The 12,528-nt window shown below is 41.9% G+C and overlaps 1 protein-coding gene across 2 annotated transcripts in view; it reads left to right on the forward strand.

Annotated features, from left to right (window-relative positions):
* Positions 1 to 898: 898 nt before the first annotated feature.
* UBE2D3 (ubiquitin conjugating enzyme E2 D3) overlaps positions 899 to 12,528 on the forward strand; it is a 28,952-nt gene continuing 17,322 nt past the window's right edge. The window contains exons 1-2 of one of the 2 annotated variants that reach the window (XM_061192588.1): positions 899 to 1,047; positions 1,827 to 1,981. In XM_061192588.1, coding sequence (XP_061048571.1) covers positions 1,958 to 1,981 — 24 coding nt within the window. In that variant the 5' untranslated portion in view covers positions 899 to 1,047; positions 1,827 to 1,957. The remainder of the gene's footprint in view (positions 1,048 to 1,826; positions 1,982 to 12,528) is intronic. The other variant, XR_009701145.1, reaches the window with a different exon arrangement.

Here is a 12,528-nt window from a genome sequence, read left to right on the forward strand (position 1 = left end):
AGGCCCTAGGGTCAGAATAGCACTAGGATTCCGCACGTGGGAGCGCTGCTCAGCTGCCTGCCCAGTTCTATTTGAAATAACTGTTCCCATTTTGAGGGGCGACTCCTCCCACAGGTTAACCAGCCCAGGCCGGCCGGCGAGCCAATTTCGCTCACCTGCTGCACCGGAAACTTCAAAAGCCCGAGTCAACGTAGACTAAAGGTATCCAGTAATTAACCCATAGTACCTCCCACAGCACATTCCTGACTGGGCGCCTGACAGAGGGATGTGTCGGCTCGCGCTCTTACCAGTCCCGGGAACTCCATTTCCTCTCCCTCCCACCAATATAAGCATTCAGGGGCGGTGCTTCCCGGCGACGGCCCGCCCCAGGTCGATCTGGTGCCCCATTGCATCTCGCGAGAATTTGTGGATTTGGGGGCGGGCCCCTATCAGGAAGAGTGCACAAAACTGCCCTTAAGTCATTGCAGCGCTACAGCTCCTGTTAGCCAGCCACGAGATTCTCGCGAGATTCGCCTCCTCAATACCAAGTGAGGAAATTGGGGGACGCTGTCGGGAGGGGCGTGGGGCTCGACCGCGCAGCTGCCGCTTCCATTACCTTCCTCCCATGGTCTCCTTCCGGTTCTCGATGCTTCTCTGAGTCTAAGGGTTTCCGCCGCTCGTCTACCCTTCCCCCCAGCCCATGACCCGCCTCCGGCCCCCGCCCTCCCAGTCCAACCTCCGATCTGTTTAGTAAGAAGGTGCTGTTCCGAAAAGAAGGAGAAGGGGGTTGGCACACATACGCTCGGCCCAGGACGTGGGGAGCAAACCGTCCTCTTTCGCCCTTAGATTCGTGCCGTGCTCGCGACGGCGGCGTTGGCGGACTGATACGCGGCGGTGAAGAGGCAGGAGGAGGGGGGAGGGGCGGAGCGTGGCAGCTGGCAGTAGTTCCGTCAGAGCGGACATCTTGTGGCTGTGTCGTGCGCGTGAGCCCCGTAGGGCCGGGGAGGCACCAGCTGCCGCGCGGGGAGGAGGCCGAGGCCGCAGCTTGAGGGAGGCCCCGGCCCCTCTGTACGCGTGGGTGTGGACGGCTAGGGGAAGGGAAGGGAGGCCGGCCCACTGGCCGGCCGGGTAAGGAGGGAAGTACAGGCCCTCGGTGGCTTGAGTGACCAGCCTGTTGGGTGGGGTAGGGTGGGAAGGCTGGGGACGCCGGGGCCTCTCCCGTTTAAGGGGGAGGGGGAATGGGCGCGTCCTCGCACCTAAGCCGGAGCCTCAGGGGCAGCTCGGGCGCGTGGTGGCGGTGGCTGGGCGGGCGGGCGCGCGCGGGAGCGCGCTGGAAGGCGGAGTGTATGGTGGCGTCAGGGGCGACACAGAATAGCTCTAGCTGCGGGGACAGCGGTACACATCCAGCCTCTGCTTTATTTCCTTCCCCTCCCCGGCCGCACTTTTGAGCAGAGGCCGAAAGAAGCCGGGCGTCAGTCCGGAGTCTCCTGTTCTCCCCTCCCCCCTTGCCTTTCTTTGCCCTAGTGACGCCGGCGTAGCGCCGACTAGGCCCCGGCTCCTCCTCTGCTGGGCCCCGGACCCTGCCCCGCACCCACCCCTTTCTCCTACGCCTCTTCCTTTCCCACCCGGGTCTCTTCCTTTCGAGAGGCCGGGAAGTCAGAGTTGGAGCCACCCCTCCGCTCTTCCCGGCACCCTCGCCCCCTCTTCGGGCCGAAGCACGGCATAGAGGCTGTCGGTGGCTTTGCCACCCCACCCACTCCGGATCGCGACCGTTTTTGAGGGACTTGGACTCGTCAGGGTCTCTGCGGGGCCTGTGCGAGTGCTGATCTGCTCCGTTTTTGCAAAAGGCGCCTGTGTCTGGCAGAGCCGGTGTGAGACCAAGAGACAATCCTTCCCAGCCGCCGGGATAATCAAGAGTTTTGGCCGGAACTTTGAACACACACCGAGATAGTGAAGAGCCAGACGAAAAGCACAGACTATGGCGCTGAAACGGATTAATAAGGTAACCCATGGGGCGGAGGGAATGGGGTCGTGAGAGGAAAGGAAGGCTCAGCCTGGAGGGAGAGCCTTGGCATTTGGGGGGGGGTATAATTTCGGAATTACTCCTCCTTGGGTCACTTCGTCCATTGGGGGATGGGGAACGCGGCTGTACTTTAAGAAGAAACGAGGGGGAAAACTCGGGAACAGAGCACTTGCGGCAAGTGAGGTGTTATCTTGAGCGTGTTTCAATGGAATCGGTGCAAATTAGCGATGAGGGAGAGTGATTGCAGGCGCCTCGATTCTTCGAGAAGAGTTTAGTCCTTCTTCGGAATTGCCGGGAGACGCTCCCGCAAATGTCATGGCGCTTCTTATTCTCGGGACTTGGAAACTTATTTTAGTTGTAAGATCAAGGCTCTGGGCCTTCTGGAAGAAGAGACGGGGGAAGCTCAGAGGAGAGGAGAGAAGACCTAAGAAATGCGGCGGGTCCCGAACGTGATTAAGGGGTCGGGGTAGAAGTCTCACCAGCTGAAGAGTAGTGAATGGGCCTGGCCAGAAACTGCTCGACTCTGGGCAGCTTGCACAGGAGTAAGCGGGGCTGGGAGGAGGTGGGCTGACACAGTGTTGCCGCTTTCTGTGTTTTGTAGTTGCGGCTTTTCACTCGAAACTGTTTATCAGAGGCGCGCCGGGAACTGATGGAAAGCCCTTCTGGAAGCTCCGTTTTGCTTTGGCGGGGGAGGGGGGGGAGACAGTGATGGCAGCGAGAGGAGGATAGGTGTACCTATGTCTGCCTCAGTCCGTTTCATAGCAGCCTCCGAGGAAATTGTTAAGCTATTTAAAACGAGGTTTGATGGTACACTGTGGATACATGTTGGAAAAAATAGGGTTTTTCGAGGCTCGGGGGGTGAGCGGAACCTCCACCTCCGGTGGTTTAGTCTCATTTTCTTGCTCTAACTTCTATCCCGCATTTTAAGATGGCGGCTGCTTTAACTGGTTCAGGCTCTTTCCGGCGTCTCCTTTCGTAATAATATGAAATAATATTCTTTGTTAAATGTTAACTTTTACATCAGGTTGTACACTGCCCTAAGATCTCCTGCTCAAGACTTATCTATATTCAGACTCTCAGACTATTTCCCTTTTTTGTAACTTGTGTGTGATGTGTTTGGTTCTTGCACAATCGAGGAGGGTGGAGTATTTACAGCTAACTTGAAAAAAATGCCATGGAATAAATTCAGCCTTACTAAAACTAGGAAACAGAGGAGGTTGTGGATTACAAACTTTGGTTTTGATAGGTTGCTTTTTAAAAAGAGTTTACATGGACGGAATGGCAAGGACTTGGCTTTACTAAAAATAGACCTGATGCTGCTTAATTTTACATTTATTTAACGTGTGACTTTGGAACTTATTTGGCAAAACTGGTATCTTATGAATGAGGAAAGTTTAGATTCAAAGTATTGATGTTGAAATGGTAAATTTTGATTTAGGCCATCATTGCATTGTCTCTGTGGGTTTATGTGAAATACAAACTTAAGTCTTTGTATATTTGAGACCATGGAAAAAGAGAGGAGTTCAGGAGTTAAGGCTTAAAGTACAAAGGATTATCAAACGTCTCTTTCTATGACCACTTTGAAGGCCAGCAACACACTGGAGAAGCATAGTTATATTTTGCAATATAGTTGAACATAGCATTCAGTACAAATCAAAACCTTTTATCTATAGGAATTAATTCGGGCCACTAAGATGTGGAATACTTTCAAATCCATAGATTTTTATACATGTGGAACAGAACACTTTAAAGGAAGGTCTTATTGATTTTTTTTCTTTTACAGGTGATACCCAGCTGCTGTGACACCACTTTAATGATTTAAAAGCTCTAGAGAGGCAGTATAGTGGTTAGGAGTGTGAACTTTGGAGCAGAAATGCTCCAGTTAGAATTCTAGGGCTGGGTAAATTTACCTGTGTGCCTCTATAAAATGAATATTTGTTGTGTATGAGCTATAAATAATTGAGTGTTTAGTGTGTACCAGGCACTATTCTAGACACTAGGGTTGCAGCAGTGAGCAACACAAATTTTAGAGTCCAAGATTTTTTTTAAGGATTAAATAAGTTAATGTGTGGCTTTGAACAGGCCCCTAGCAGAAGGCACTCAATTTATTACTGCAACTTTAATTTTCAAAAGCTTTTATTAAAGAACTTTTCGAGTGTAGTACTCTTCATCAATACCAGATTGTCTCCTTTTGTAAATACTTTGAAGATCTGTGTAATACAGAAACTTGACATAACACTTTCCAAACTGGAAAAAAACAGTGTTTATGTGGGACATTTTTGATTCAACCTGTAGAAAAGTTTTGTTGTGCATGTGGTTTGGTTTTCAGCTGTCACTGTCAGAATCACATGGTCAAACTTTAAAAAAAAAAAAAAAGTCCCAGATTCAAACAGTTTTAGCAAGTGGACAACTCTGATGGGAGATGCTCTTTATTTTAGGCACCTCTCTTTTATGTTTAATTTATTCTTGTCTGCAGCCCCCCCAGATTCTAAATGTTAAGATATATCTGTATTCATCACTGATCATTTTATTGGAATGCTTATTGTTGGAATATTTTTAATCAATAGCAGTTCATTTGATTAAGCTTTTAAATTTGTTTTCTTTCTAAAGCTTATGTTGTAGTTTTTTTCAGTATTTCTTAGACCAAGCAGCCTTATCAAACAGCCCTATTCTTTTTTTTTTTCCCCCTCCTGTATTCTTTATTTGGACAAGCTGTGGTCTTATAAGGCTGTCAACAAGAATAAAATATGTCAGCTCCCTAGTTGGTTGGTGGTGTTTGGGGGCCAGAGGCAGTTCTACTACTCTAATCAAACAGAATGACCACAGTGCATGTATCTTGGGGAAGTTTAAAGAGAACTTTACATAAAATGTAATATGAACCAGGCCTGAAAGAATAGTTCATGCTTTGAGTGTTTGCAGTATGTCAGAACTGTTTGAAGCACTTGTATTAACTCAATCTTATGACACCCCAAGGAAGTAGGTATAATTATTATCTCCATTCTAAAATTAGAAACCTAAGGCACAGAGAGGTTTAAAAAAAAAAAAAACACAACAGGGTCCTCATATCATGGCAGAGTTGGGATTAGGACCTAGGCAATTGGGCTCTGCAGTGTGTGCTCTTAACCGCTACATTGTCATGTCATCTTTTTAGGGTTTTGGTATTTTAAAAGTTTTCTTTAGTATGTATCATTCTCCTAACAGCTAGACTTAACATCTGCTCTGTATTGGAACACTGTTTCTAAGCCCTTTATGAGTATCTACTTATTTAATTCTCACAACAACCATATGAGATGGATGCTCTTACCATTCCATTTTATACGTGAGAAAACAGGTATAGCGTGAGTTACTTGTCTATGGTCAGATGGCTGGTAAAGGACTGAGATTCAAATCAGATAGTCTACCTCAAGAACTCAAGCTCTTAAACTCTATGCTGTCTGCTATTTTGAACAATTTCAATTCCTAAATTTAATCTTGCTTCCTGAAATAAGCTCTCTCCTCCCACTTCACATTTAAATAATTGGGATTGAACTTTATTCTTAGGTTATAGCTAATTTGTGAGTTTAGATTTTCGCTAACATAAGTTTTGAAAGTAGGAGTGAATTTCTTTTCGGTTAGTATCTTCAAGGACTAAGGGAACTACTATGTGCTGACTAATCACTAGGGACATCATAAACTTGTTTCCAGTGAGCCTATAGGCTGTATGCATCATGTCTCAAGGTTTCTCTTTAGCCAGCTAACTTAGTTTGTAGGGCGTTTGTTGACTGAGAAATGCTGATCATGTAATGACCTCAGTTTTTTATTTGAATAAGGGTGACGTTGACACTATGCTTTGGTTTCATCATGATCACCGCCAATGTTAATTCTAGTAGTTATCATACAAGTGGAAAGTTGAATACTCTTGCTAGCCCTGGGGAAAAACTATCACTGGATATCTCTATCATTATATTGTATGTTAACTTGTGCGTTCAGGTGTCCTTTGTTATCTAAGATAACAGTCAATTCTTGAGGATTTTCCAAAGCATTTCACTATAATCCCTTTATTAAAGAAGACACCAAATTCCTAGTATTGAGATTAAAATGTTTCAGATTGAATTCTCAAATCCTAGATTAGCTTTTGCATTCTACTAGATTTGGTGTATGTGGGTTTTGACATGGATTGTATATATCAGAATGTTTAACAGCTTTTAAAGAATGTAGGTACATGAGGTCTTGCCAGACTTACTGAATCATTTCTCTGGGAACACATAATTTTGAAATGTCCCCTAGGTGATTCTGAAGCCTCCCTCTGGTTAAGAACCTCAGACATAAGGGATAATCATTTAATCAATACTTATTGAGGTCTTACTGTTTGGCACAGTAGTCTAGTCTCAGGGGACAAAATATAGGGAAGCCTGTTACTACCCATGAGGATGTCTTCTTTGAGTGAAGGAAACGAGCATGTAGACATATAAATTGGTATTTGTTACTCTATACAACTTTTCAAAATTATAAGTCAAGTAAGGGAAGCATTTATTTAAAATAAGGGGAATCGTTATTCCAATGTCAGATTCACCCATTATTAAAGATAGGTTTATTTAAATACCTTTCCTGTACGATATTATATATATAGTTATATATATTTCACTGTTATAGTGTGTGTTTTATTTTATAACTACTTTAGTTCCCTTTCCAAGACAAATTAGTGTTAACAAAATTAAATGATTTTTATTTCACCGGAAATTTTGTGTTCTTGATCTAGTTTTGCTACCGTAACAGTGATCTTATTTCAAAATTGTATAGCGTAATGAAAAATGGATATGTTTAGTGAGTATGTTATTTGCCAGTCTATGTTGTTAGATGAGATTTAGTCTCAAAATGGTACCCTCGGTCCTGTTATGTGGGGAGGGGAAAAGTTCAAATGAGTATTTTATACTTTGCCCAAACATCGGATTTTTATCTCCAACTATACTTTGAACATAATGTTGTATCATTCAGAGACCTCCATCCAGCTTTTCTTAGTTAAATTTGTTGTATTTAACCTTTTGGGTCTTAGTTGTAATTCACTACTTCTTGGTTACTTGTTCATTTTCAGGATGGAATACCTCACATTAATCCTAGCCTTGTTACAGTTTCCTAGCTAATGTATAATTGAATGTCTTCAACCACTGGGCTGCTGTTAATTTTTGGTTTTCATATCTATAAAATGCCTTATTTGCTTTCATGGATCAAAGCTTAGGAACTAAATTTGGCTCTCTGTCTTTGCCCATTTAGAGGTACTGCTTACAAAAGAACAGCTTTGTGTAATCTGAAGTGACTTATTTTTAATGGTGATCTAAAGAAAGAAAATTACAGTATTATTCATTCAAGCCATTCTTTGTACCTTGTCTGAATGAACAGGCATACTTGTCTCATAATTATAACTAAACAGGAAGTTAATTTCTTGTCAGTGATGTAATGAGACATGGTAGGCAGTACTTAACCTCTTAATCTTTAACGTAAAAGAAACTTTCAGGATTTCTTAGAAGAAATTACAAATTCCAAACTAAAATGATTTTTAAGAGGACTGTTCCTTCCCATTCTTAAGTCCACATATGAAATTGTTCAGATCCCAGAATCTTTTTGCCAAGCTTCCTTCTTTTGAAATGACTTCCGGTAACCATGCATTTCTGAGATATTTGTTGTTTCCTTCCTTGCTATTTGTATCCACATGCGGTATGTAAAATAAATTTCACAACATCGAAGTTTAAAAACTTTTTGTTTACTTCATAGCAAACTTGATCTTTATAAGAACTAGAGCAATTATTGTCTGCCTAATTGGGTAATTAATATTGCATTTTGACCTCTATCATTGGTCAAGATATATACCTTTATATTGCTAGGTCGTAAAGGTTCTTTGAGGGTGATTCTTATTTCAGAATTTCTTAAAGGCAGTTACTCTCCTTGCTTCCTACCTCATGCCCTCATCTCATCCAGCTCCCAAGGTAGTATTTTATGTTGCTCAGTATAGGTTTAAGAGGCAAGGGCTGTCCTTTTTTGGGGGGCGGGGGCGCTGTGTTGGGTCTTCGTTGCTTTGCATGGGCTTTCTCTAGTTGCGGCGAGCGGGGGCTACTCTTCGTTGCAGTGCGCGGTCTTCTCCTTGCGGTGGCTTCTCTTGTGGAGCACAGGCTCTAGGACATGTGGGCTTCAGTAGTTGTGGCGCGTGGACTCAGTTGCTCTGCGGCATGTGGGATCTTCCCGGACCAGGGATCAAACCCATGTCCCCTGCATTGCAGGCAGATTCTTAACCACTGTGCCACCAGGGAAGTCCCAAGGGCTGTCTTTATAGTGTTGATTTCCATGCTCATACAAATCTTGAAGTCAAGTAAAAGTTTTGAAAGAAATGGACTCTTGAATAAAATACAAGAAATTAACTTGCAGTAATGGGATGGACTTCAAGTTTTCCCAAAAGTGATGATAGGAAATGTATCCGTACTGCTATTATTATGACTTTGTGTGATGATGCAAGATGGCAGAGATTGGGATAACATGATCGTGGAACATTGTGGTAATTATTGTACTTAACATCATAACTAACTACTGTACTTGGCCTTACCACAGTGGTCATCTGGGTGAAATTTTGGCCAGCCCTTGGGAGAATGATGGAACTGGACAAACTAGAAAAGGTTATATAGGGAGTTACACTTCAGTAGCAGAATTGATTAAACAAATTTTGTTTTCATAAATGCTGATTTTGGTTATGTTGATCTAATGTATAAGTAGTGGCTGAATGTTTAGCAGAATGCGTAAATAATAGTTACCGGAGGGCTTAAATCTTATTAGAGCCTTATCTACTCATATGGCTGCTCTATAGTTATTCATAAATAGTTCTTGTATTTCCAATTTATAAGCCTTTTGGAGGCAGTGACCATTTCTTATACTTCCCTAACATCTCTCAGAGCCTCTAATCTGTTCAATACCTTGGTTTCCTGTTCTTTGTAGTCTGTGGTTGGTCATTTCATATCGAGTGAGGAAGATGTAGAGAGACTAGAGAAACAAAAACCAAATATTTAGCAGTATGTTTAGATTTCTGTTCTTGGCCAGTGTCTCTCTCGGCCTTTTCATGTTTTATCTCCAACAGTCAATTGTCAAAGATACTGTGTTCCATGGTGATAGAAGCAAAGATCTTCCTCAAAACAAACTGTAGGATTTCTGTTTTGAGTCCCACATAATGAATGGTCAGACTCATTAATGTTTAATCATGTACCTCCAGATGAGAACACTCACTGGCTTAAGCTATACCTGTTGGTTGCCTGTAAGAGAAATTTGATTGACTCCTTTTCCTATCGGTCTATTTAGGCTTTTAAAGGGAAGGGAGAAACGTATTTCCCAGTGGGAGAAGGCCTGGATTCTCACACTAGCCAGGTGTTCAGGAGGTTTCAGGAGAAGCAATTCGGAGAAAGATGATCCCAAAAGGAGAAAATTTCCCCAAAAGAGCACACCATGGCAGAGAAGTGTCTAACTTTGGTGTTTTTTTTCATGGAGAGTACAGTTTTTAACATCGTACCCTATATTATATGTCCTTGATCCAGTGTCCTTTCAAGGTGAGTGGAGCATTTAGCTAGTGTGTGCCAGACTCCCCTGCCAACTATTTTCTTATTTCCGTGGTCTTGATGAAGAGTTGGGTTGGTGTGATTGAAATTTTTTTCTCCAGTTTGCCAAATACCATATCAAATTCTTTAACTTAAATACATCTTTGATGCAAGGACACTCTTTTGAGAAAGCAGCCATAAATGTATCCCTGGACCTATTTTTCAGGTTATCTAGTAGATACACTACTTTGCTTTCCTACCCATCCTGAAGCGCATCATGTCCTGTATTTGAACTCAGTCTTTCCTTTCCCCTCTTGGAGGGGGGGGCATAATGTAAAATGGAGATGAGACCTATTTCCATAAGGTGGTTGTAAGGGTAAATTGATCAGTGTTTTAAGATATTTTTCATCCCTAGTGACTTAGTTTATGTTCTTCTCTCACCTGAATTACTGCTATAGTTTCCTAATGTAGTTGTCTACTCATACATCCTTTGTAGTAGGTATTCCTACAATTTGGAGGGTGAGGAGGGTCTTTGACATCCCATAAATTAAGTAAAACTTTGTGTGGGCATGTGTATTTGGGGGATAGAGGGTCAGAAGTTCATCAGGTTCTTAAAGTCCTTGACTTTGTCACAAACAATGCTACATACATGTTGTAGTAGTGTATGAAAAGGTGGAGAAATGGCAGAAACCAAATTTAGGATAGTCTTAACCTCCTGTCAGGCAAAGGGAAGCGCATCTGGGGAGTACATGAGAGATCTTCTATTATATCTGCAAAACTTAAAATCTGAAAGAGGTATAGTAAAAATGTTAAGCTTAACTATCAAGCTAGGTACACAGATACATGGCTGCTTTTAGGATTAATAATTTAAAAAGTCAATCACTCCTAGTGTACTACTGCTAGTACATCAAAAAATCCAAATCTTATTTGTCTTACTGCTGCTTAAAAACTATTCCTGCTTAAAAATCAGTGACTTCCCATTGGCTGTGGAATAGTCTTTGCCATAATATTCAAGACTCTCAAAAGATCCAGCCCTGATTAACCTTTCTAGCCACATCTGCTACTCCCTTACCGGTACCCTGTTGTGTCTCTGGTATACCAAACTACAAGCAAGTTTTTACAGCCTGTTTTCTTTCATACCCCTGGTTTTGAATTAGTTTCTCTACCTTGAATGCTTATCCTTCCATCAAGACCCAGTTCAAATGTCACTGTTCTAAACCCAGGCAAGGTTAGTGATAACCTTTTCAGAATTCACAAAGCAGTTGAATGCCTTTACTTTAAGCACTCAGGTTGTTTGAAATATAATTTTTTGGTTTTGTATTATGTCTGCTTTTTTTTAGCTCAGTCTATTGGGGGAGGCATTCATGTTCTGTCTTAGTATTTTCAGACCTAACATGCTTGACACCAAAAAAGGTAGTCTTCATATAAATGAATAAATGCTTTGTTGGGTGAAACTTGAGCTGATATTACACTTTTTATTTTAGAAATGGATTTAAGTTAATCTTTAGTTCCTATTATTGAAAGTTTAACTCTTTACTAGGTAAGCCACATGATTTCTCCCTGCTTCCTCTAGTTTCCTTTTGAGACTTTGCTTCATTTATATTTCTTACATGTTTTACAGCAAGATTAAAGCAACACATTTCGTGGGATAAAATGTGTATAATGGGGCCCAGGTAGCACTCTGCTTAGAGTGGATCTCTCCTTACTCTGTTTTTGCTGCCCCCGCCCCTTGAAGAAAACTGGGGTGGTTAACGATCAAAGCAGTAACTGTAGGAATTAGAGCAAGCTACAACCTCAGGAACTGAAATTGTGTATCTGTATGCCAAGTTAGTTCTTTATCTCTGCTGCCTAATGTGGCCTCTTTTTCTTTGGACTCACCATGTAATTTCAGGGCATATGCCTGCCAGTAGCTCTGGGTCACATCCTTACAGCTCCTGATTAGAGAAGGAAAAAGTGTCCTTTCCAGCTTCAATTTGAAAATCTTGGGTAGGGATAGATCGAACAAAATTCTGTGATTACCCTTTCTGAGTAGTTGGTTAATGGTGGCTGACAGTCACCCCAACACTACAATCATACATGTGGAATATGAGAAAAGCATTTCCAGGAAAGTAGGAGAAGAGGGTTTGAGTAGACAGTGGTGCATGGAAGAGCATCTGAGATGACTTATTATGCTTGTTCTCATATTTTTTCACTGCTAAGATATTCTTATATCTTATTTGCTTATGCTATGGACATAATAATGTCATGAGAATTAGTTGGCATCTTTGAGGTAAGTGCTGGTATATGATTTAAAAGATATTTTGATTCTTAAAATTACTTCAGGTCATTTTTTTATGTTGACTTTAAAGTTGATTTTGGTACATACTTGGCCGAATATTAGATCTTTGAGTATTAAGAGGTGTCTTAGTCATGGAGAACTTGGAAAATAACGCATTTAGAAATTATCTGAGGGGAATAAGAGCCTGAAGTTATGGGAGTGAAGAGCTGAAATTCAGTGCTCTCTGAAATTATACATTCACTGTAAAGGAGTGAAAATGTCAGCATATAAAGGCTGAGTGATTCAAAGATGTCCATGCGCAGGAAGACTCGTTAAAAAATGTTTTCTGAGATTTTTCATAAAATGTGCAACTTCGAAGTAGGATGTTGATATATTCTAGGTCAGCTTTATAGATGCCTGAACGTTATGAAGTTGTTTCAACATCACTTGGGTATTTTGTTAGACCACCCATCATTAAATTACTTTTTAATTTAAAAATGCTAGATATTTTTCTTATCATTAACATATGTAGAAGTGTTTAAGTACAGAAAAGTACATAAATTTGGGGTAGATCCGTGTAAGAAACTCATTTTACTAATACTTGAGGTCACATGCTTACCAGACAGTTTTAGGTAGAACCACATGAAATTGCAGTTCAGAAATGGTCAAGTATTAGTAATTTCATACGACTCAATAACATGGTTTCTTTAAAACCCTATCCA

Source organism: Eubalaena glacialis, chromosome 5 (genome assembly GCF_028564815.1).
Source record: "Eubalaena glacialis isolate mEubGla1 chromosome 5, mEubGla1.1.hap2.+ XY, whole genome shotgun sequence".
Taxonomy (NCBI): Eukaryota; Metazoa; Chordata; class Mammalia; order Artiodactyla; family Balaenidae; genus Eubalaena; species Eubalaena glacialis.